This window comes from Heloderma suspectum, chromosome 2 (genome assembly GCF_057233095.1).
Source record: "Heloderma suspectum isolate Gila_16-S chromosome 2, 16-S_ref, whole genome shotgun sequence".
In the NCBI taxonomy this organism is placed as follows: domain Eukaryota; kingdom Metazoa; phylum Chordata; class Lepidosauria; order Squamata; family Helodermatidae; genus Heloderma; species Heloderma suspectum.
Genome location: NC_139459.1, coordinates 255469308 through 255494445, shown reverse-complemented (window position 1 = coordinate 255494445; position 25138 = coordinate 255469308). Strand labels below are relative to the sequence as shown.

General features: G+C 44.1%; 2 protein-coding genes across 7 annotated transcripts in view; both read left to right on the top strand.

Annotated features, from left to right (window-relative positions):
* Positions 1 to 4908, top strand: part of RAD50 (RAD50 double strand break repair protein) — an 81359-nt gene extending 76451 nt beyond the window's left edge. For all 6 annotated transcript variants that reach the window (XM_084838834.1, XM_084838833.1, XM_084838831.1 and 3 more), the window contains 2 exons: positions 345 to 478; positions 4248 to 4908. In XM_084838834.1, the coding sequence (XP_084694960.1) occupies positions 345 to 478; positions 4248 to 4434 (321 nt within the window). In that variant the 3' untranslated portion in view covers positions 4435 to 4908. The remainder of the gene's footprint in view (positions 1 to 344; positions 479 to 4247) is intronic.
* A 10106-nt stretch (positions 4909 to 15014) lies between these two features.
* Positions 15015 to 24364, top strand: LOC146354424 (uncharacterized). The gene is made up of 6 exons (XM_084829806.1): positions 15015 to 15096; positions 15938 to 16042; positions 16698 to 16792; positions 19452 to 19511; positions 21837 to 21968; positions 24206 to 24364. The coding sequence occupies exons 1-6, from the start codon at positions 15015 to 15017 to the stop codon at positions 24311 to 24313; spliced, it is 582 nt and encodes a 193-aa protein (XP_084685932.1). The 3' UTR covers positions 24314 to 24364.
* The last annotated feature ends 774 nt before the right edge of the window (positions 24365 to 25138 follow it).

The following is a 25138-nucleotide window of genomic DNA, read 5'->3' as shown; positions in this document are numbered from 1 at the left end:
AGCTCCAAACTTGCAGCTGTGGAGGGGAGCAGAGAATTGTCCCCAACCTTGTGAAGATGCGCATGGCATTAGGTCAGTGAGAAGAGCAGGGGCAGGTTGGCTTCCAAGACCAACATTTATCCATGTAGAAAACTAGCATGTGAGCAAGAAAGCTAGGCTGGAATCCTTCTCCCTAACTTGCTAATTTTCTATGTAGAAGGTTTTTATATGAAGTTTTTATGTGAAGAAGCATTCATGTTGGTCCCCATCTTCATTTTGAAGTGGCACAGCCCAGAAACAGTGGTTTTAGAAACCTTTGTGTTTTGGTTTGTTTACTGAACTGTGACCTCTTGTTTTGGTTTTAGGTTCTCGCTTCCCTCATTATCCGTCTTGCTCTAGCAGAATCCTTTTGTCTCAACTGTGGCATTCTTGCACTGGATGAGCCCACCACCAATCTTGACCGAGAGAATATTGAATCTCTTGCACATGCCTTGGTGGAGTAAGTATCTGCAGATTTCATTGAAAAGCCTGGGGGAAGTTTCTTATGTAGCCCCTAAATCTACATTAGTGATAAGCAACTAGTGTCCATGGGTCAGTCCTGAGGAAGTCCTTTCTAGTGCACCTCAGCTGCTTTCTCTGCATGTGAAATGTCAACAGCAGTGTTGGCCCAGTCTTTTCTTTGTTATGCACCCTTTATTCACACTAAATTCAGAGGTTAGATACACCACCAGATACCATGTACCCAAATGCAACTAAGTGAAAGTGATTTTGTCAAGATCTTGGTATATAAAAGAAAGTGGGAGAAATCTGTTGTTATGCCAATTAGTCAAGCCGTGACTAATCCCTCCGTCGGGAACTGGTAATGCTGCTTGTCTAGATTCTAATTTGTTTTTTAAAAAGAGATGGTGGCCTGGTTCAGACCTAATTATCTCAGTTATAAACCATGGTTTCTTCTTCGTGGTCTTTGTGACTTAACACGTATGAGTTATGCACCTGTGCAGAACAGTCATTCAAAACATTCTAGAGTTAAACAGAGGCTTAGGTGGGAGCCCTGCCCACCTGCTTAGCACAAGCTCTGGGTGTAGCTCCTACCTGCTTCTCAGTTCCTTTTCACCCATTGCAGTGACTAGCAGCATTTGGAACATACCCTTGTCTCATGGCAACTGCTCCCTCCTGGAATGCTGAACAGGGTTCTCTTTTCTTCTTTCTCTTCTCTTCCTTTACTAGTTTCTCTGAGTTTTTCTTCTTAGTCTCTATTCATTACCCCTTTGGGGTGCATGGCCTGCAAGACCTTCTTCAAAAATTGCACCCACTATGGCAGGAAAATGCCACTGACTGACAGACACTCCAACTACCTTCTCTGCCTCAGAGAGGCATACAGAGTGGACCTCTGTACCCACTGCCAGGTCTTGACAAAGCGGGCCACAAGAAACAGAACAGCACATCTCCGTGCCCAATTGTGGGAACAAGCCCTCAAGGCAACAGATGCAGCTGCACTGAACCAGTCTCTGTGTACTGCCTTGGTCTCCAGATCTTTCTCAGCTTCTTCCAGCACACATAACAGAAAGCACTTCAGGGCAACCATCCCTGGTATTGGGAGTACCAGCTGTTGCAGTACCGACAGCTTCAGCCATCCCCTCAGACCAACAGCTTGAACTAGTCCTTCAGTATCATCGGTTGAGACCAAGAAGGTCAAGCAAACCAAGTCCCAGAACAAAAGCCTTGCTAATCCCCAGGCTCTGGGACTGAAAAACTAAAAGGCAGCTCGTAGGATAGAGTCCAACATCAAATACAAGCCTACACCAACTCCAGTTCAGCTACCCTCAGTGCAGATAGTGCCTCAAATTGTCATGCAATCACCAGTGCTGATCCTAGAAGAAACTACAACTCCCATGGGACCATAACTCCCTGAATGATATCCAGTGCCTGGGTTTGCTATCAGAAGGTGAATCTAGGGATCACTTCTTGCTGGAACCATACTGTCACCTACACTGAGCAAGTATAAATCCCATTCATACCAACAGACCTCACCAGCCTGTTTGGGAAGTTTTTTTCATCAGTATGATATGCCATGGGAGAGCCATAGAAAGCCTCCACTTCTACAGATCTCCCTCCCATTATTATGAGGACCATTCACTGTCAAGAAGGCATCATTGTGAATATAGAGGTAGAGGTTACTTGTGTGACCATCCTCACTGCAAACACGCTCATTCCTCTCACGGTCTTGAACTATCTAAGGCAACCTTTAACCATGCAACACCTTCTCACATAGTATCTAAACTGCCTGATGCTCAGTTACAGGAACCTACTGCAGTACCAAACTTCCTAAGTTTGCTATTCACTCTCAGCCCTCCTCTTCAAGGCAACTTGTTTCAGGATGTAATCATGAAAATACTCCCAGAGCCACCTGCAGTACAACTTACCCAACCTTCACTGGCTCCTAACACACAAACAACAACCTCTCTTCAGCACGGGATGACTATTACTCAGACTCGTCTTCCACCTCTTCTGTCTGGGCTTCAGCCTCCTCATCGGATGCTGGCATAGGAGATCCAAATTTCTCTCTCCCTGTCAGATGACATCAGGCCATATGTGGAGCAAATCCTCAGAATGGCAAAATCCCTTGGACTAGAGATTGAAGTCCCCCAGTCCTTGTCACAGACCTGGTCTTCAAAAGGGTACAACCAGACTTGGCTCCACTGGTTACCATCCCAGTGCTTCCAACATTACTACACATAATCAAACAACCCTGGGTGAAACCTTCTACTCTCCTGCCCATGTCTAGGAAAATAGAGAATCTATATAGGGTTGCTTCGTCCTCTTCAAACACCTGGATAACACTACTGCCTGGATATCAGAGCTCATGCCAATGCAGCTTCTGGCAAAGCGGTCCTTTCTTCAATTTTGGCATGCCATCTCCCTCCTTTAGTAAGTCTCTTGCTTTTCAGATACCCATATGTGTGAGTCACAGAGACCATGAAGAGCAGGTTGCTTACTTGTAACTGATTCTTCAAGTGGTTATCTGTGAACTCCGACAACACACCCTCCTCCCTGCTTCAATGCTTTGCCTTCTTTATTCCTCCACTGCGGTGGACTTGGAACTGAGAAGCAGGCCGGAACCATGGCTGGAGCATGCACAGAGGATGTGGGCGGGGCTTCTGCCTAAGACTCTGTTTAGCTCCGAATTACTGTTCTGCACAGGCAACTAACCCATGTGTGAGTTCACAGATGACTTCTTGAAGAACCACAGTTACAGGTAAGCAACCTGTTCATATCAGCTAAAGAACAAACTTTGTGCTCACATGCTCGTCTTCTCCCTTCTCCTGTGTCTTGTAATGCAAGACTTCTGGGATGTGTTAAACCTAAAACCACAGTTTCTCATTATACCCAAACTGGGAAAATGCCGTTTAATCTGACGACAAACTAGAATCTAATTCTAGAAACCCCAGTTTCTTCATATCGTTGTAAGAACTCTTCACATTAACTTTTTCTGGAGAGCAGGGAGAGTATTATGCTGTGCTTAATCTTCAGGATTTGGAGTCTTACTACATGTATTCCGCAAACCTTCCCTCAAATTGTCTGTCTTTTATCTTTGTATGAGGAACCTGCAACTCTCAGCTGGAAAAAGAGTTATCTCCCTACTGTCAATGCTTACCACAATGCATTTCTAGTTGCACTAAAGAGGGATAAAATATAAAGTGAAGAGCACCCAGAATGTTGCTATGGGAAGAAATAGTTTTAGTGTTGCAAGGCTGGGAAACAGTGGACCCACAGCACCCAGCCATATACTTTCCCAGTATAGTTGCTACTAGAAGATGTGAGAGCCTCTTTGTTCATTTGCAAATCTCACATAGGGCAATCCAGAATTTAAGAAGAGTCAAAGGACAATAGTTTGTGGTACTACATCAAATCATGAATTGCATCTCTCACCACTGATCAACAGCAATAGCTGCTCTAAGCCTTCTGAGAATCTCAAATTGGTTCTGTGTATTTCTTGCTGCTTACCTCACCTTGGCTTTCCCTCCCTTTCTCCTTTCCCTTCACCTCCCCCACTTCTCTTGTTCCTACTTGTTAAGGGTGATTGAGTAGTGGGTATTGTTGAGGGTTTGTTTTGTATCGTATAAACAAAAACACCACAAAGCACTTCAATTTAAAAATCAGGTAGTAAAACAGCCTCTAGCTAGAGTTTCATATGCTGTATGTTTGCAACTTGTCAATCTGGAATACATGTTCTTTTGGTTATATGTTCTAAATGTTGTTTTTCACAGGATAATCAAAAGTAGATCCCAGCAACGTAATTTTCAACTGCTTGTGATAACACACGATGAAGATTTTGTGGAACTCCTGAGTCGGTCTGAATATGTGGAGAAATTCTACAGAATTAAGAAGAACATTGACCAGTGTTCCGAGATTGTGAAATGTAATGTCACATCTTTGGGATCATATGTTCATTAGAATTTGTAAATGATTTTGCATTATAAGATTGGTCAGAAACACGGAGTTAAAATGAAGACTGATCATTGGATACATTTAGTATAGGTTGGTTCCATACTGAATTATTCTTAGAGTACACCCATTGAAATCATTGGGACTTCAGTTAGTTGTGACTACCAAGTTAATGACTAACTTAAGCTCATTGATTTGAATGGGTTCTCTCTAATATGACAGAGTCTGGATCCAACCCTATATTATTTTGATATGGGAGAGTGTTTTTTTTTACTGAATGTATATATCTTGTTGACTAGTACAGGACACTTGTACTATTAAAAAGGAAAAAGGAGAATAACAAAATAAAAACTGCACACAAAAAAGTAGTAGTCTAAAAATTATTGTCTGCACATCCCAGAATGAAAACACAGAACAAGGTTATGTGTTTAAGCCCACATCTTTATTAATAAACTTGAGGAAATGCAACAATAAATATAACACTAAACTGAATCTATGCGGGCTTCCCTCTATGTGTAAACAGTGGTGTGAAACACCAGCCATCTCCAGTGTGGGCGGCCCATCCTGACTCTAAGCACTGGATAAGCTGATATGCTGATCACTGTTTATTACTGCCCACTCACCAATTAGGCAAGCTGAGGGGGAGGGGGCTTCTTGCCTTCCACCCCTGCTAAGCAAGTTCAGAAGAATGATGCCTCCAGGGCATGGGCGATGTTGAGCAGAGCCCTCCTGGGCCCAGGCACACGATCTTTTGAGCTGTGCCCTGGATCTTTAGAGCTGCCCCAATTGCTATCATCTGCCTTAATACAAGCCTGCTTCTTCTCCCTGAGCTCAGTAGCCTTGCAGTTACTAAGAGACCTTAGGACTCACTCCTTTAGCAGACTAATAGGGAGTGCAGCCTGAATGCACCAGCCTTTTAAACTTGAGGGGAGACTACCATCTTTCCTTACACAGTCTGCTGATTTTTTTTTCCTCCCTACTTTTCTGTTTTTTCATGTCCACTGCTGGAACCTTGCTTGCAATGAAATTTTGAAGCAGGATTGGGAAGGTCAGGAAGCTCTCCCTGTGAAATACTGGCATCTGATTTTACTGCCCCAAACTGAACCTTTGGCTTCTGCAGAAGTTCAATAGCAAAGGAGTTAATCAGCCTCCACAAATTTTTCTCCCCCTCCGCTTTAATTTCTCCCATTATAAATAGGTTTTACATTTTTAAAAAGCAAGAAAAAGCCCTCAGCCACCTCACCTTATAAAGTTTTAAGCATGAGCAACCCTCACACACCCTCTTCATCCTTCTAAATTCCTCTGAATTGCTACCCCTCTAAAAGGAGGAACTTGGCTTGGAGAATTCTCTCTCTCCCCCCTCCATTTCCATCACAATTCTTATTTTCCTGTTCTTCCATTCCCTATCCTGGAATTTTTTATTCTATCCAGAGCATGGAATTCTCAAGAGGGGAAGGTGGCAGGCAAGAGAAATTCTGAACTGTATTTGACTTTATACAAACAAGAGGATTTGTTTTTCTTCTCCTCACCCAGGTCTTTGAGAAAAGTGGGTTCACATGGTTGCAGGGAAAGGAATCTGGGGCTAGTTTGTTGTTGCTAGTTACTGTTATACAGCAATAGGAAGAGCCGTAGCTCAGTGGTAGAGAAAATCTGTTTTTATGGAGAGTTGCTGGAGGCTGGAAGAATGAGAAGGGATTGTGTGTGGAGGCTGGGAAGAGAATGGGGAAGGGGAGACTGTATGTGTTTTCAGTGGTGAGAGAAAAGGATTCTGAATGAGAAGGGGGGAAAGTGGCAGTCCCATACCGCAGCTCCTGCATGAGGAGAGAGGAGAGCTTAACACCCACCTCCAAGAGCGGCCGGAGAGGAAGGAGCTCTTGCAGTTTGGTTCCTGCCCCTTCACCCTTCTTTTCAGCACTACTTTTCAAATCAGCAGGCTGTGCCTGCTGCTCTCACCAAAACTGTAGAGGTTTTTGGCTGCTCAGCTTTGATGTCTGTGAATGACCCACACTCATACTTCAACTGGAGAATGAGTACATGAGTTTATCTGTGCACTGGAGTGTTGGGAGTGATGCACGATGCGGAAGTTTAGAGTGGGAAGGTTGAGTGCTGGAATTTTAGAGTGAACTAGTGTTAGAAGACAAATGGCTGTTGGGGGCTACTTCCCTCCTTACTAAAAGCTCTCTTGGTTGTTTGCTGTTGCCATTGCTGCAAATACGAGCCTGGAGGAGGAGGTAGTGGAGGAGGAGAAAGCAGCACTTTCTACAAGATCACTTGTTGCTTGGCACTAGCAGGGCCACTGAAATTCTTCTCCACCTCTGTTTATTTTAGGGTGTTCCTCCTTTTGTTCAAGTAAACATGATACATCAAGCTAATTCTGTGGCAAATGTAGTGAGGGGGGAGTCTTGTACGGTAACGTAAAAACAGTTACAATGCAGTTGTATGTATATCTACTCAGAAGTAAGTCCCACCGAGTTTAGTAGGACTTTCTTTGAAGTAAAAATGCATAGGATTGCAGCCTATGCAGAAAGGAAGATGACAAGAAAGCAGGGGGCAGGATGTATAAATGGAAATATTGCCAAAAATGGGGTAGCAGAATGCTGTGAGATGTTTTAAGACTATAATGTGTGAAGCAATAAGAATAATGCCCCTAAGCATGAACAGAGTGCCTTTCAGTTGTACAAAACTGCATTTCATTTCTAACCAAATAATACCATGATCACTGCACTGAACTAGCCAAGCTTTCTGTGGGGAATCCTATGTACTTGGTTACAGATGCTCATTTTATATTTGAGATATATATATATATATATATATATATATATATATATATATATTTCCTTTCTACAACGAAATGATGCTCACTCCTACGTAAATGTGTTTACTTAGTCAGCGGCTAGACAGCCATAGGATAGATCGGTTTCCGGGGACCAACCTCGGAGCCCGCACTCCAAGGACACTTCCCTGAGAACTGACCTCCACCCCGTCCCACTCTGCCTTGCAGGGAGTGCGAAATGGCTCCGTGCTCGGAAGAGGAGCGCGGAGCAGTGGAAATGGGGTGTTCCTGGGGGTGGGCTGTGGCGGGGAGGGCGGAAGTGCAGGGCGAAATCGGCTGTCTAGCTGCAAATGCAAGGCGGCTGAAGTGCAGAGGGTACGATCCCCTCTGCGCTTCTCCTGCCCTGCATTGGATAGGCAGTCGCCTTGCCTATCCCAATAGGATTGCACCCTTAGCATTGTACCATGATGAGCGGAGTTTGAAATGTGAAAATCTGCTCTATGAACTCTCTCTCTCTCTCTCTCTCTTCATATATGTGTGTGTGTGTGTGTGTGTGTGTGTGTATATACACACATACACACACACACACACACACACAGTCAGGGCCAGAAATATTGGAACAAGGAGAACTGTTTTGGCAGTTGGCCTCTGTACACCACCACATTGAAGTTGAAAGGATACACAGCCAGATGGGAGCGAAGTCAGGACTTTCAGCTGTAATTCAAGGGGTTTGACAAAAGTGGGGCACTAACATTTCAGGAAGGACAGCCAGTGGCATACACACAAAATCATCATTGGTGGCTCATAAGTAATGGAACGAATGGCTGACAAGCAGCTGCATGGCCAGGTGTGGCCTGTTTCCTGGGCACCCCATGACCAATCAAACAGAGAAAAGGCTTGGAGGTGGTTCTGAGTGTTATATTTGCATTTGGTAGCTGTTCACTGGAACTCCCAACATGAGGTCCAAAGAGGTGTCCATGTTAGTGAAGGAGGCCATCATTAGGCTGAGGAAACAAAATAAACCCATCAGAGAGATAGCAAAAACAGTGGGAGTGGCCAACATAACAGTTTGGAACATCCTGAAAAAGAATTAACTGGCAAGCTCAGCAACTGCAAAAGGCCTGGAAGACCACGGAAGACAACTAAAGTGGATGACCGCAGAATTCTGCTCATGGTGAAGAGGAACCCTTTCACAACATCTAGCCAGGTCAAGAATGCTCTTGCGGAGGTAGGCATGTCACTGTCAACATCTACAGTCAAGAGACAGCTTTATGAGTGTAAATACAGAGGCTTCACAACAAGGTGCAAACCACCGGTAACGCTCAAGAACAGACAGGCCAGATTAGCCTTTGCCAGCAAACACCTAAAAAAGCCTGCCCAGTTCTGGAATGAGATTCTTTGGACTGATGAGACCAAGATTAACTTGTACCAGAATGATGGGAAGAGAAAAGTATGGAGAAGGAAAGGAACAGCTCATGATCCAAAGCATACCAAATCATCTGTCAAACATGGCGGAGGCAGTGTTATGGCATGGGCATGTATGGCTGCCAATGGAACCGGATCACTGGTGTTTATTGATGACCTGACTGCTGATCAAAGCAGCAGGATGAATTCTGAAGTGGAGGGCTATACTTTCTGCTCAGATTCAGCCGAATGCTGCCAAACTGATAGGACGCCGCTTCATATTGCCGATGGACCATGACCCAAAACATACAGCAAAAGCTACCCAAGCGTTTCTCAAGGCAAAGAAGTGGGATGTTCTTCAATGGCCAAGTCAGCCACCTGATCTCAGCCCAATAGAGCATGCTTTTCACTTACTGAAGACAAGACTGAAGGCAGAAAGACCTACAAACAAGCAGCAGCTGAAGGCAGCTGCAATAAAGGCCTGGCAAAGCATCTCGAGGGAGGAAATTCAGCTTTTGGTCATGTCCATGGGTTCCAGACTTCAGGCAGTCATTGACTGCAAAGGATTTTCATCCAGGTATTAAAGGCAATCCTTAAGTTTGAAATGATGTTGGTTTGTTCCATTACTTATGAGCCACCAACGATGGGTGTGTGTGTGTGTACGCCACTGGCTGTACTTCCTGGATGGTTAGTGCCCCACTTTTGTCACACCCCTTGAATTACAGCTGAAAGTCCTGACTTCGCTCCCATCTGGGTGTGTTTCCTTTCACCTTCAATGTGGTGGTGTACAGAGGCCAACTGCCAAAACATTATCCTTGTTCCAATATTTCTGGCCCTGTGTGTGTGTGTTTTGTATGTGTGTGTGTGTGTGTGTGTGTGTATATATATATTTAAAAAAATTAAATAAAATCAGGGTTGCCAGGGTGGGTGCTTGCGATTTGAACTAAGTGAAGTGATACACCTCAAGGTTTGCAGGGGTGGGGGCTGTAAGACCATTAAGTCCAGAGTCCAAAATTGCCTAACACCACCACAGTCACTTGGCTTTCTCCTGCATCAGGGTCCCAAGGGCGGCTTCTCCTAATCTTGAGCTGGCAGACAATAAGGGGCAGTGAGGTACAGCAGTCCCACACCATAAAGGTGCACACCAAGGTAGCCTGTAACTGCATTCCTCTCAGCCCACGTTACCTGTCGCAGTTCCTCAGCTCTAGCTTGATGAACCCCAGCCCACTTCCTGACCAGGTTGAAAGGGGCATGTTTCAAATTGAGAAAGTAGCCAACCCCTCCACAGAAACATGTACCTCATCATTCCTATAAAGGAATGGCAGATAATGCTGGATGCGCCATAAGGGATCTACATTCCCCTTGCCCCCCAAAAGCACACAACCATTTCTTAACATCCCGGATCACTTGACACTTGGCTCTGTCAATTTTACTTGAGTGCCTGGGTTCCCTCCTGCCTTTTCCAGATTTCTGACCAAATTTCTAAGCAAATTTGCCCTGGCATTTATTTTAAGTTAACTCCTTATTTATTTGGTGACTAAGGCAGACCAGTTTGATGAACTAAGTCATTTTCACCCAAATATAGTGACAAAATTTGAGGCACAGGGTCCCAATGAGGCCAAACAGCATAGCATAGGGAGTAGCTCCCCACAAAGATACTTGCCCTGAAATCTGAACCCCAACAACCTGTAGCTGTGCAGATGAATGGGAAGCAGGTGGAAAGCCAATTCAATATTGCACTTCCCAATAAGCATTGCTACCCCAGTGCAGGAATGCTGGGAGTTGTACTTCAAGACATTGGATGGCAAGTAGCTAGGTCTGGATGTCACCATGGTGCAGCCCTCACCCACCTTGACAGCCCCCATCCCCACCCACCCTGCAATCTTGATCACACCAGCCAAGCTGAGGAGAAATGGGCAGATATCGTGTCTACAATGGGAAATTAACAGAACAAAATATTTTTTCAGATCTACGAAAATACAAATTTTATGTATTTATTTTAAACATCAATTTAGAAGTATATATTCACACACATTCACGCAGTAGAAGTTTGCTTTAAGGGCCACAGGTATCCCTTACAGCTGGTGCATAGTCATTCCTAACTTTGGCTGGATCTGCACCTACATGTTTTTCTCCAGAAGAAGCACTTTACTTTCAAGAAGCACATCTAATTCTAAAATATATGATACCTGATCACAGGTTAGCATTGCCACTTTTTAATAGAGGTAGTTATACTACAGGTGCTTTATTATAATGCTTTTATACCAGTTAATATATTAAAATCCATAAGCAGTTCACAATAAAATACAATATAACTATATAAAAGCAAGATAAAATAATGCATCATTCAAAATATTACAACACCATAAACAGTAAAACAGGGTAGCAGTAGTAGAGTCTCTTACAGGTCAGGGAAAGCCTGTGTGAACAAATGTGTTTTCAAGAGGTGTTTAAAACTAGCCACCATTTCTGCCTCTTGAACTACATGTGATATTCCAAAGTATTCCAAAGAGTGGGTGCTACCACTGAGAAGGCCCACTTACGGGCCGCTACCCGGCAATATTCCATTGGCTGGAGAACAACAAATAAGGCTTCCTCAGAAGATCTCAAGGGTCAACTGGATTCATGTAGGAAAAGATTGACTAGGTATCCTGGTCCCAAGTTGTTCAGTGCTTTGTTTGTCAACAACAGGCCCTTGAACATGGCTCAGTAGCTAATCGGCAGCCAGTGCAGTTCTTGCTTTTGAACCAGGTGCAAGGGCAACCCCATATAGAGTGTATTACAGTAGTCTAATCTTGAGGTTACCAGTGTGTGGATCCCAGTGCCTAAGCTGTCCCTACCCAGGAATGGGTGTAGATGGTACACCAGCTGAAAGTGGTAATGGGCACTCTGAGCCACTGAGGGCACGTGGGCCTCTAGTAACAAAGGTGGATCCAGGAGCACCCCAAACTACAGATCTTTTTCTTCAGAGGGAGTGTAACCCCGTCTTGATCAGGTGAACAACCCAATTCCCAGACCTGAGAACCATGTACCCATAATGTCTTTGTCTTGTCAGTATTCATCTTCAGTTTATTAGCCCTCATTGAGCCCATAACTGCAACCAGGCACCGCTTCATAATGAGCATGGTATTACAGAGAAACAGATCTGAGTGTCACCAGTATTCTCCAAATCACCTAATGCCTGCTCCCAACAGCCTCATATAAACATTAAACAGTACTGGGGGCAGAATAGTGCCCTGTAGCACCTCATAGTTCAATTGCTAGAAGGCTGAGGCACAGTCACCCAGTGTCATTCTCTGGGACCAACCCTGTAAATAAGAGTCGAACCAGCATAAAACGGTACCCCCAACTCATGGAGCTGGTTCAGGAGGATATGGTGATCAATGGTATCAAAAGCTGCTGAGAGATTAAGCAGAATTAATGGGGTCACACTCCTGGCCCTCTCCTGAAGAAGGTCATCCATCAGGGCAAACAAGGCTGATTCTGTCTGGAAACCACGCCTGAACCCAGACTGAAATGGATCAAGATAATCCATTTCACCCAAGAGGACCTGCAGCTGAGATACCACCACACTTTTGAGCACCCTACCCCAAAAGGGGATATTTGTGACTGGGTGATAGTATACATCTCTGGATCAAGGGAAGGTTTTGTCATGAGTGGTTGCACCGCTGCTTCCTTCAAGGCAACGGAAATGATACCATCATGCAATGATGCATTCACACTCCCCTCATCGAGCCACCCAGTCCTGCATGGCTACCTCAAAGAAGCCATGATGGGCAAAGGTCAAGAAAGCATGTGGTGTGTCACACAAAGGCTAGCCATGGTCCTCCCAGAGCTGCTCCAGTCACCAAACGAGGCTTGGTTCTGTATCCAAGCACTCGATCCCTCCAGCAGCAAACTGCCCCACAATCAAAAGAGAACAAGCAAGGTAGTTTGCTGGTAGATAATAACAAAGCAGGGGCTCGATGTCTTCAGTCAGCCTCGCTCTGCCCTGTTCTCTCTGCACCATTCCCTGCTTCCAGAGAGACTGCAATGACAGCTACCCATCCAAAGACATTGTGCAACAATTGCATCTTTCCCTTCTTATCAATTGTCTGTGGTAAAGGAAAAAGATGGAAGAAGTGGCGGGACAACAAGTGGAAGATGATGAAGTCTGGACCCCCCTGTAAAATTCTCCGAATAAGGCAGGGCAATTGCATAATAAAACACCCAAGGTCTGGAAACTTAATATAATTAAAAGCTGATATTGCTGACAACTAACATAGCTTTAAGCATGAATTAATCTTTGCTTCGACTTTCCACGCCATGTATTAGGGCTGATGTAGCAAGTCCGGTTATTTAAGTTCTTAATTTAATTATACTTGTAAAATCCATGGGGCAAATTCTCAGAATGTCTCTCCTTTGGCTCCTAAGAATTTGTCATCCACTCACACTGAATTAATTGTCTTCACCATTTCCAGTTCTTTGTTTAGTACTGTCTTTTTCTTTTTCTTTTCAGCGTCATCGTGTGATAAAATCTTTTATCTTCTGCTTTCTTGAAGTGACATATCTGCCCCATAACAGTCTATTTTAAGAACCAGCACTCCTCTTTCTTGATCATGCCTATAATAGGCATTTTTTTCTTAAAAAAAAAAAAAAGAAAGAGAAAAGGAATATTTGTTTGCCATAATTTGTTTGAAATCAGCATCTATCTTTTCCTGCAATGTAACTTTTTTCATTCTGTTAATCTTGGCCACCATTCAAAATCCTGTGCCCACAATCATATAGCATAAGAGAAATCCATCATTATTTATGTTTATATATTTATTTTGACATTTTATATGCCACTTTCTATCCCAATAGACCCTCAAAAAGCAGCTTACAATAAAAAACAACGCACCAGAGCATTAAAAATCAACCCCACAAAAAACCCATAAACTCCCGTGCAGTTCAGGAGACAGAAAATGTGGCATGTTTCACCCAGGATTTCCCTGGCTTGTAATTAAATTGCTGCTCCATCTTACTGCTCCTTGTATTGCTCTATACTATTAGTGTAACTGGAATTGATTTTAATAATTGTATTTTAAATGTGATTTTAATATTTATATGCGAAGCACTTTGGGATGTTATTATATTAAGTGGTAGAAGCCTCACAAATAAATACATAAAATAAAGCAATAATATCTACTACCACAAGCATATAAAACTCTGTTTTCTGTGGCAGCAACCCAACTGTGGAATTCCCTTCCTAGGGAAGTTAGATTGGTCCCAAATTGTTTAGTTTTAGGTGGACCGTAAAAACATCTTAGTTCTGTTCATCTTTTGATGGGTTTTAAAATGGGATTAATTCTGCTCTGATTAACAGAAGGGGTGGGCAACCAGATTGGGCCCGGGGGTTGAATGATATCAGGGAGTGTCCTCCTCCCCTGAAGCCCCTCCCTGCCCCCTGATATCACCTGCCCTGTTCTCTGAGCAGAAAGAGGCATGGAGCAACCTGCACCAGATACCTGGAGGTGAGCGAAGCAATTGCATGCTCAGACAGGTAGCGCCTCGAGGAGCAGCTTCTCCTGGTGCCGGCTGAATGTGCAGCCAGGTTTGCTCTTCCCTCCCCACCCCTTCCCCTGTAGGAGAATGGCTTTTCCCAACTGGAGGAGCCAGCTGAGTCCAGAGCCGGATTTGCTCCCCGCTCCCCTGCCCTGATCAGCCTCAACTGGGGAACACAAGAGAGGAGCAAAGCACACCCAGCCAATGCCTCAAGGAGGCAGCTGAGTCCTGAAGCAGCTTCGCTTCCCCTCCCTCTCCTCCTCCTCCAATCAGGAGAAGTCGAGGGACTTCCGGAGCTGCACAAGGGCCGGATGAATCCTGAGCAAGCTTTGCTCCCCCCCTCCTTCCCAATTGGAGAAGGCGAGGGGGAAACAAAGCTGGCTCGAGCGGTAGCCAGCTGAGCGCACAGCCAGCTTCCCTTCGGCCTTCCCTGACTGGGCCCACAGCACAGTCGCTCCCACCCCCTCTTCCTTCCCAGAGGAGGTGGGGCTTTGGGGAGGGGGCAGGGCCTTGCCTGAGGTCCTGCAGGCCAGATGGGGCTACTTGCAGGCCAGAGGTCCCTCGTGCCTGTTTTAAAGATAGTTCTGGTCTGTTCCTAATTTGGTTTGCTTTGATATGAAAATGTTTTTAGAGTTTGTATGATGTTGGGGGCACCTTTGGGACAGAAAGGCGATTCACAAATATTTTGATAGATAGCTAAACCAACAAATAGCAGCAAGATCAAAAACATTATAACAGATACGCTTTCCTTTTAAAAACTAGAAGCAAGACAGCAACCGTGCCAGGCTATCCTAGGTAGTAAGTTCCAGAGAACAGATGCCAAAACCAAAAAGGCACTGCTGCTCCTCATACTCACCAACCTTTCCTCTCCTTAGGCACTTGGAGCATAATGACCAGAGTGTACAGGAGAGCACCAATGGAAGAACGTGCTCATAGCACCATCATCGTCTCTGGAGACCCAAGGGGCTGTGGTGCGAGGGAGTTTTGGCTGAGTGTCAGCTACGACAGTCCTTGGACAGGAATAGCTTAGCCACAGTAACTGATGCATTGGTAACCTCATGTCTCAGCTACTGTAATGTGCTCTATGTGAGGCTGTCCAGAAGCTGCTGCTAGAGCAGAATGCAATGTCGGGATTATTGGGTGATGTGTCCAGCCAGTGCCATATAATACAGTTCTTGAAAGAACTGCACTGGCTGCCAGTTTGCTACCAGGCGAAGTGTAACATAAGGCTCTAAGCAACTTGGGACTGGGATACTGGAGAGAACGCCTTCTCCCATGTAGAGCTGCCCAGCCCCTGCGATCATCATCAGAGGCCCTCCTGTTTGTGCCACATCCTGCAGATGCCCATCTGGCCACGACCAGGAAGAGGGCCTTTTCTGTGGTGGCACCCACTCTCTGGAACACCCTCCTCTCAGAAATAAAACATGTGCCAACTCTGATGAGGCTCAGGCACGTGTTGAAGACAATGGAATAGATCCATTAATAGATTAATTAATAGATTAGAATGGGATCTAAGTAATACTGGATACACCCCACTTTGAATTCCACGGAGGAAAGGTGAGATATTAATATAATAAACAAACAAATAAATAGTGCTGGTTCAATACACCTGTAGCCATAAGCCACAGGGAGCCTCTGCAGAACTCACACAACAGGTGATTCCTTCCAACTCCACCCTTCCCAACATCCGTACATGGTGCTCCTGGACAGACAGTCATTCACTCACTGCAGTATCAATGCAGCTGTTCTTAGTCATACAAGCTGTAACTCTGTGTATGCTTATATCTCTCTAATATCTTGACTGAGATACAGGTCGGTACATCTTTCATTTAGATGTGCAGTTCTGCAGGTCTAAAAGATTTCAACCTGATGAAGATGACAGGTGCCGTGCTGCATGGGTGGCCAATGCCTCCACAGGTAAGTTCTTCTTGCTCACCTAGGGCTAAACTAGACGCTAGGTTAAATGTGTGGCAGCAAGGTCAGGGGTGGGCAACTTTTGGCCCTCCAGTTGTTTTGGCCTACAGCCCACCATAGCCAATGGTGAGAGATCATGGGAATTGTAGGCCAAAGCATCTGGAGGGACACAAGTTGCCCACCCCTGGTCTAGGTGGTCCTATCTTTTTCGTTCTTGCGTGTCAGCACAAGTGGGGGAGAGTTTAAACCTTCCCACCCAGACACTTACCCCCACCCCTAAATTCATCCCCCCCCCCCCCGGGCCAGGGTAGAAAACTCCAGTGTCACCTTTAAATTGGGCTTTAGGCCCAAAGGGAAGACAATACCATTAATTCAGAACCCTTTGTCAGGTATCCCTTTAAAATGCTCCGCTTGCATTAAATAGCAACCATTACTCATTTTCATCTTATCATGAAGATGCTGAGAGAGATGCGGTTTCGATATAGGGGGAATCCACTACGTCATCTACTTTTTTCCTTTGGTGTATGTCATATCATGCACTATGATATAAATATTCGGGTTGCAAGTGAGCTATGAACAGTAAAGATTCTATTCATAGCTCTTAACAATCAAACAAACATGTATTTGAAAGCAATTTTGGTGATCTTCTGTTTGGTAGAAATGGCTTTTACCGCTTCAGTACGAGAAGACAAGTTTAGAAGATCAGTGGAAGATTTTAAGCGCAAAATTCATAACGCAAATGAGAATTTGGAGGTAATATACTTATTTTTATTGCCATGTTGTTTTGTATTACTGTCAATGTATTACTTGTTTAACAATTGCAAAGAAGGCAAGGAGGACACAATTCATTATTGGACCAATTTTTGCAAAATCTGCAAACATTTGAGCTCCTTAGAGTCTCTTGTTTGAAGACGTTTGTAACTCCTTCTCAACAGAATTAGTCCAATAAGAGGTATTATTTTACTGAATATGCAGTCTTGTCCTTTAGAAGCATTGGTGCGTTGTCTGTTTGTGCATTGGACAATGATACCCAATTGTGTACCCTTCATAAACACACTTATTTATTCTTTAAGATGGACTGTAAATCATTAAATTGTATAACTGTAATTATTAGGCAAAATCTTCTCAAATTTTGTAATACTGAGCCACATCAGAACTCTGTTTATAATTCAGTGATTATTTCTGCTCATTCTAGAAATAAAATCTGTACTGAGCAGTCGTGTAGTGGAACCAGGGCTTGCAGGGCCAAAGTTGCAGGACTTTTTCATTAGCGGGAACAATGATGTCATATGCCACCCGCCTCAGAGTTCCCTGTTCCCTCTGAGCTTAGCTGCAATCCTCACAATAGCTGGGGCATGGGGGCAGGAATGTATTTCCGCACCAACACTATCTTGCTGTAAGCTATCCTTATTGTAATGCAAAGTATTTTGGGGTGGCTGTTTCGCTCACGCCCTGCTTGTGTGTCCCTGGTCGACAGCTGGCTGAACAGAATGCTGGACTAGATGGGCCCTTGGTCTGATCCAGCAGGGCTCTTCTTAAGTTCTTATGTTCTTATGGCTTGCTCTTGAATGGGCAATTAAGACTCATTGGCTTTACAAAAGACCTGCTCCTGATGGAGATGAAAACACTAGAACGGGTTTGTTGACTTTGAGATAAAGGCTGGTTCGCAAGGCAATCCGCAGTGTGTTGTCACCCTTGTTTGCTTCAGGGTGGTTTGTTGTGATGTCCAAACCCAGCAGTTTCCTCTGAGTGGTTTGTTAACCACACAGAAGCCACCCTGAGAACCCATGGCTTGTTGTTTGGTTGTTCAAAGTGGCTTGTATTCAGGGTGGTTGTTGTGGCTTCTAAACCTGGCAGAGTGCCTTGTGCGGGTTTTGTCAGAAAGGGCCACAGAGCCACCTGGCAAGAGTGGCAAAACCCCCGGCCTCTCCTTACAGTGCCTCCCCCCGCCTCCCCAAGCTCAGCGCTTCATTTGACAGCAAATGAAGTAAGTCAGTCACCCAGAGGTAAGTCAGTCACGCATACATGCATAGCTATGCCAAGTTAGCACAGCTATGCATGTACTGACTTATCTCTGGGGAAGCACACATGTACCCTAATTCAGGACCATGGCAATTAAGAAGGGGGGATTTCAGCTGTCACCCCTCCTGTTTTCATGCCAACCCCCCCTTTATGGGGGAGATTTAAAAAAAAACTCAATTTTTTCCTTAACCAGTCCATCCATGGCTTCACAACATCTTTCTAGTGCACATTTTGTGGCACATGGGGCAATCTGCATGGGATCATCCATGCATTGATCCCTTTCCTGGATATTTCCACATGCAGGAGGCTTTTGTGCATGAAGTACGATGTTTTTATGTTGTTTTTATGTATTTTATTGTTGTAAGCCGCCTTGGGAGGGCTTCTGTCCTGAAAGGCAGCAAGAAAATATTTTAAATAAATAAATAAATACAGTGGAAGAAGCTGCCTGTAAATGCTTGTTCCCTCACATGGAATTAGGACAAATGTGTTCATCTCACTAACGTCAGCTTGCAAGGCCTACATTTTTTTTTTTTTATTTTTTTTTACCAAAGTCCTCTGTTTCCAACAGTGGCAGGCCAGACATATCTGGCAAGCCCACAAACACTGGGCATGATGAAAACATCCATACCCAGTTTTGTCTCCGAGATCTTACAATAATCACATATATACTGTCTGTGGTGGAGGCTTCATTTTGGGCCATTATAGCTAACAGCCATTGAGATCCCTTTCCTCTCTGAGTTTGTCCAGTCCCCTCTTTTTAAGTCCTTGGACCGTACACTGCAGTTGCCACGAGTCCCTTCTGCGTCTTTCCTCTAAAACGGGGCGGGGGCAGCAGCCACTTGCTCACAGCTCTGTCCAGGTAGCCCAGAGCCCCACTCCCCAGCAAAGCCAAACAAAAGGCATGCATGGCCGGACAGCGGCCAGGTCTGGCACTTGGGAGTAGTGGTAGCCGTCGTGGCAGAGAGAGGGGCAGAGCAAGCTACCTCTGCTTTGCTTCGCAAGAATCCCAGCCCCCAGGAGGTGCTGGGCGGCCTACGAGGAACTGGCCAGTGGACCACTGGCGGATCACGGTCCACTCTCTGGCTGCCCACACTTGCGCGAAGAAGCGGAGTGCTCGTGGCGGTGATTTGCAGTGCTTTACTAGATGTACAGGGATGACGGTGCCCCGGCCCAGGTGGATGCCTGCCCTGGAACAAAGCATACATTCAAAGGCTGGGAATACCCTAGAATACCGTACAAATTATTTTAAAGGCTTTGTAACTGGATGAAAACAGACTGGCACTAGAAATGGAAGAATGCATCGTATTCCATTAGGTCTGGCTTCTCACTCACAGAAAATGTAAGCAAAAGTCTCCTGCCTTATCTCATCTGTCACCTTTTTGTCTCACAGCATAACCAGTATAGGAACTGCAGTGATGCAAGAGTAAGCGATATCAACTTCCAATTCAATGTAAGTTAAACCTTTACATGTAACAAGCAAAGGCCAGTGTCTATACCATCTACTATGTCCTTGAATTAAAAAACTACATCATAAACAAGTTTAGCAGATAATACTGAGTAGTTGGGGTCATCTGCATGAAAATGCTGGAATTTTGAAAATCTTCAATAATTTTCAGATGTGTCAATAGTGCATACCAAATAATTCTATAGTAATTATTTTTAAAATGTCATATTTGGATATTGAGAATTTAAAAGGTTGTCACAACATGTGAAAATCTTGGTTTAGAAATTCTCTACAGATTATTGTCCAGATTGGCAAAATATCTATGTCTATGAACAGGTTAGTGGGAGGGGAACAAGAATGAAAACACATTATGAAAGGGTACTTCTACTGCTTTGACTGCTTGGGAATGGGGAAAATGGTCTTGTACAAGGAGCTGAGTTAGGTGACCTTCAATGATAGAATATAAATTTGGGGAAATTGTAATATTTCCCATACACCTTTTTTTTTTTTACTTTTCCCCCCAACAATGTTCTGCTTTCCTCAATTATGAAATGTTTTTGGACATGCCGTTTCTCAGTTGGCATCTTATGCGCTTCAGGCAGATCCCAATTACTGCCTCTTCACAATACCCATTATGGTTTAGGTTAATAAAACTTTAGAGCAGAGAAATGTGGAAGCATTTTCGAAATCGTGCAATGCACGCCATAGTCAACCAGTTGGAGGTGGACAATGGGTTTTGGACTTAGGGTGGCCATCTGTCCTACTTTACACTCCTCTATTTGAAAGGCTGTCAGAGGACAGTCCTTTATTGGAAGGCATTTTCTAATTAAAGGGCTGTCCAGTCCAAATCCATTTTAAAGATCAAGAACCATAAGAAGGGACCGCAGGGGCACTGAAGTTGCCCATCAACAGTTAGCCCTGGGGAGTAGCCTGAGCAGGCAGGAACACACTACAGGTCTTCTGGTCAGAGTCTTCCCCATTATAGTAAGATGTACTGTATTTCTATTCAAATTATATCATCATTTCTAAATTTGTATCTCTACATATATATTAGCAGATGCAAATTTTATGCAAATAGCTGCCCTCTTTTTTGGTAATGCATAAGTGGCCACCCTAGTCTTGGTCCTGAGGGCCTGAAAGCCCTTAAGAAGACTGCCCTGGCCTGGAACACAAGGAAGTCCTTAGTTAGAGAATGGGCAGAGCAATCCTATGGAGGTTGTGGGGGGCAGGGAGGGGAAAGGGGGAAAAGGTTCATAGTGGAGAAACTGTCCAAGCCAGGGCAGAAAGTGCAGGAGCAGTTGTCCCCCTCCCCTTTTAGTCTCTGGTCATTCTTCTTTTTATTGCCCCTCCCATTGCTTTCAATGGGAGGAGAAATAACTCCATTAGCTCTAGCGTTGGCATAGTTTTCCTCCCTTGTTAGGGACATAGAATCATAGAACAGAGTCATAGAATAGTAGGGTTGAAAGGGGCCTACAAGACCATCGAGTCCAACCCCCTGCTCAATGCAGCATGTTGGGGGAAGGGCAGGGCTTTGGATCCTGCATATCCAAAGCCCCCCCAGTCCCTCCCAGACATGCCCTGTTTCATCCCTTACTGTCAGAGAAGTGATGCTGGAGGAACAACCGTAGCAAAGCTTTCTGCCACCACAATGACGAGGCCTTCATCAGGAGACCTCCCGTGTCCGCACATCCAATGACTCCTCAGCTGCCCTCACTTAGGATTGTCCCCTTAAAGTCGTGAAGACTCCAAGTATAGTCCACTGCAGTTATTTTGTTGTCTGGCATCCTACTACATAAGCATGTGCTTCTTCTGAAGAATGTTATATACTTCAAAAAGTATGTTTAAACCATGCACATGATCATCCAAAAATATGTCTGCAATGCAAGTAGCTGGCCAAGTGGAAGACATCTCTGTGATAACATGAAACAAAAAAAGGCGTTATGGGCAGCATCCAACTGTGTCATTCTGCTAGTACGACATTGCACTAGCAAAAGCTAGGTTTCAAACTATGCGCAAGGGGAGAATCCAACTAAAGTCACGTTTGCGCAAGCGGTTGTACATGTGTTTGTGCAAGCATAATGCGTAAGTGCTTGCACAACCGAAAATTTTGGCAGAGGTCTGCTAGCACTATTTGAGTTTGCGGAATGTCCTACATTAATACATGTCGATCATGAGTAACAAGATTCCTTTTGTCAGAACAACACATATAGAAACTCTCAAGAACATTGTTTTCCTAAACTTAGTCCAATGCACAAGCATCACCTTCTCAAATGACAGAATGGTATGAATATTGCATTAAATATGTGTTGACGTGATCATGTTGCATTCCAGCTTTTGCAACAGTGTGACAGTTCAGTTTACGAAAACGTGTTCTGCCAAATCAACAGTGCTCTAAAGCAAGTCAACAAATCCATGTGCAAAAATTTGACGGAAATACATCCAGACAAGTTCCTGCTTGGGCGTGTAAGTATCCTTTGCAGATATATACTTCCCATTAGTGAAACATAGTAGAAAGAAAACTTTTTTTTTTAGTTGCAAAACTATTGGGTAGGTGTAGCAGCATGGGACTGATGTTTACAAATGTATTACAAGTGATGTTTAAAATATCTTTTTTACTTCAGCTTATCTGACTGGAATATTTCTAGGTATTCAATCAATAAAGTTGGTTTCATTAAGTGTCATTAAGGCTGTCACAGCTTGCAATCAAAAGCAGGTGTTCCCTGACCCCATGGTTAGCAATATTGTTATTCACTGTAAGTGTTAAAAACATTTTAGATTTACTAAAATGGCAAGCATTAGAGGAAAGTCTCCTTTTTCCAATTAAAAACCATCAATTTTTGCAATGTACAAATGATGAAGAGCCCTCATTCTCTACTTTCATTTTTTGGAAGATCAGCTACATCAGAGGGTGCTGCCAATAGTTAATTTCAACGGTGCTGAGAATTCCAAATGTAATTTAAACCTTAGCTCTCATCATCTATCAGTATAAAAATAGCCATCAGCTGGCTGGGACTGATGGGAACTGGAGTCTAAAACATCTGAGGGGCACCAGGCTGGGGAAGGCTGGTTTATAACATGCATTTTCCTTTTCAGGGCTGAAAACAGGATGCAGGGGGCTGGGACAGAACATTTCAGTTTTACATCGCAAATCCCATAATTCATAATCTCCACCATGTTTCTGCAGATTTTCAAAAATCTGTAATTTGAATTGTGAACTTGAATATGAACCAGCTTTGCTTTCCCAGTCGTACTCCAGCTGGAATTAAACTTCAGCTGTAACCCCAATTATTTATTTATTTATTCATTCATTTCTATACCGCCCAATAGCCGAAGCTGTCTGGGCAGTTCACAAAAATTAAAACCAAACAGCACACAATAAAACAATTTGAAATATATAGAACATTAAAACCACAATATAACAATACAACCACAATAAAACCTAGCAGCAGTGCAGGAATTTAAAATACAGATTTAAAACAGCAAAGCTAAAAGTCTAGAAAGCTAAAATGCTAAAATGCCTGGGAAAATAAAAAGGTCTTCACCTGGCGCTGAAAGGAATACAATGTAGCTGCCAGGCGAACCTCACTAGGGAGCTCATTCCACAGCCGGGGTGCCACAGCAGAAAAAGCCCTCCTCCTAGTAGCCACCTGCCTCACTTCCTTTGGCAGGGGCTCACGGAGAAGGGCCGCTGACGATGATCTTAGGGTCCGGGCAGACACATATGGGAGGAGGCAATCCTTCAGATAACTTGGCCCCAAGCCGTTAAGGGCTTTAAATGTTAATACCAGCATTTTGAATCGGGCCTGGAAATGGACTGGCAGCCAGTGCAGCTGAAAAAGTACTGGCGTAATATGAGCTCACTGGCCAGTCCCTGTTAACCATCTTGCTGCCCTATTTTGGACCAGCTGAAGCTTCTGGACCGTTTTCAGAGGCAGCCCCACGTATAACGCATTGCAGTAATCCAGACGAGAAGTTATCAGAGCATGGATAACTGTAGCTAGGCTATCTCTGTCCAGATAAGGGCGTAGTTAGTATACCAACCTAAGCTGATAAAAAGTGCTCCGTGCCACTGAGTTCACCTGTGCCTCAAGTGACAGTTCTGGATCCAAGTGCACCCCCAAACTATGAACGTGATCCTTAGGGGAGCAACCCCCCCCCCCGAACAGGTTGAATATCACCTAGCCAGGCAGACGAACCACCTGCTAATAGTACCTCCAATTAGAGCCAATTAGAGCTAGCTGCCCCATCCAGAAAATTGTGTGAGCCATGAGAGGCCACCTGCCCCCGTGATCATGGGAGACAGCATCTACCTACTTTGGCTTCTCAACAGGGATGTGCATGAGGTCCCCACACACAAACTGGCGTGTGGGATGGAGTCCCTCCCTGCCCCAGCTGGCTTCTGCTAACCCAGTCCTTCCTGCTGAAACCTATTTCTGCATATCACTAACTGTCTCTGGACCAGGGCAAAACAGTTTGTGTGATCAAAATTCATGCATGAGGTGCTGAATAGCTCCTGTTATATCAGTATATTTGATCTTGTATGTGTGTTCTTTGAGGGAAGATAGTACCTCCCCAAGCATAGGACATCTTTTAAAACAGGAAAATATTGGATGCTGTCATTTTCAGCTGATTTTATTTCAATAAGAGCATGCATGTGGAACTGTACAAAAAAGTCAGAGCTCTATTTCTTCTTTTTAAAGGCCAAGTGCAGTTTGTCAACTGATGGCATTACTTTGAAGGAATTCTTCTCAGACCTAACCAACTATCTCCAAAGGTTATATAGCCAGTGCACAAAATGGCAAGGATAAGAAATGGCATTATTTAACAACGCTTAACAACAGTACAAGACCACACAACGACAAGAAAAATAAGGACCAGAAAAAGCCTTTTCTTCAGAGAAAAGCTGTCACCTGACCTGAAATGCAATAATTAATTTATTTAGCCATAATCATATAGAGATATATGTCAGCTAATTCCTTCCTATACGCATGCATGCCCTGTCCGACTGATTAGCCCACACCCCTTTTATGGCATGTGTAGGAAGCATGTTCTTCACCCATTCATCTATCAGGATATTGAAAATAATCCATCCAGCAGGTGGTACTACCATACTTTTTAAATGGGCAACAAAGTAGCAGAATCTTCCCAAGTCAGGTTGGTCTAATGGGCAGCTGTGCCCCAGTGCTTAGCAAAATGGAAGCCTGCATGAGGATTCTGCATGGAACTGATGGAACAGGCTGTTTAAATCAACAGTGGAAAACGTATCACACATATAGTACAGTATGGCATTAACACCTCCTTTCCCTCAGTTCCAAAAGGGGATCCACACAAACTCAGGGTGTTTTCATATGTGACACTATTCAAGTGATTTTGAACATTTGATCTCTCCTGCAACCATGCCTTAGAATCAAAAGGAAATCATATTTCATTATTGGATTTTCATTCTTCGTTATTTTCTTTCAAATGATTGGTAATATAAGCTTGCTACAAATGACCTTTTACCAAGAAGTAATTCCCCATGGTGTGTGAGTGCATGTCTGTGTGCATGCGTGTAACAACTGCTTGCATTGTCCTGCCATATTGCACAGAACGTTTTACCACAAATCAAGTGCAGATGTGTGGTAAAATGGTTG

Coding starts and splice junctions, on each gene's coding strand:
- LOC146354424 (XM_084829806.1), top strand. CDS start 15,015: ATGACCAGAGTGTACAGGAGAGCACCAATGGAAGAACGTGCTCATAGC. Junction 15,097..15,937: donor TGGAGACCCAAGGGGCTGTG/GTGCGAGGGAGT, acceptor ACTGAGATACAG/GTCGGTACATCTTTCATTTA. Junction 21,969..24,205: donor ACAAGTTCCTGCTTGGGCGT/GTAAGTATCCTT, acceptor TTCTTTTTAAAG/GCCAAGTGCAGTTTGTCAAC.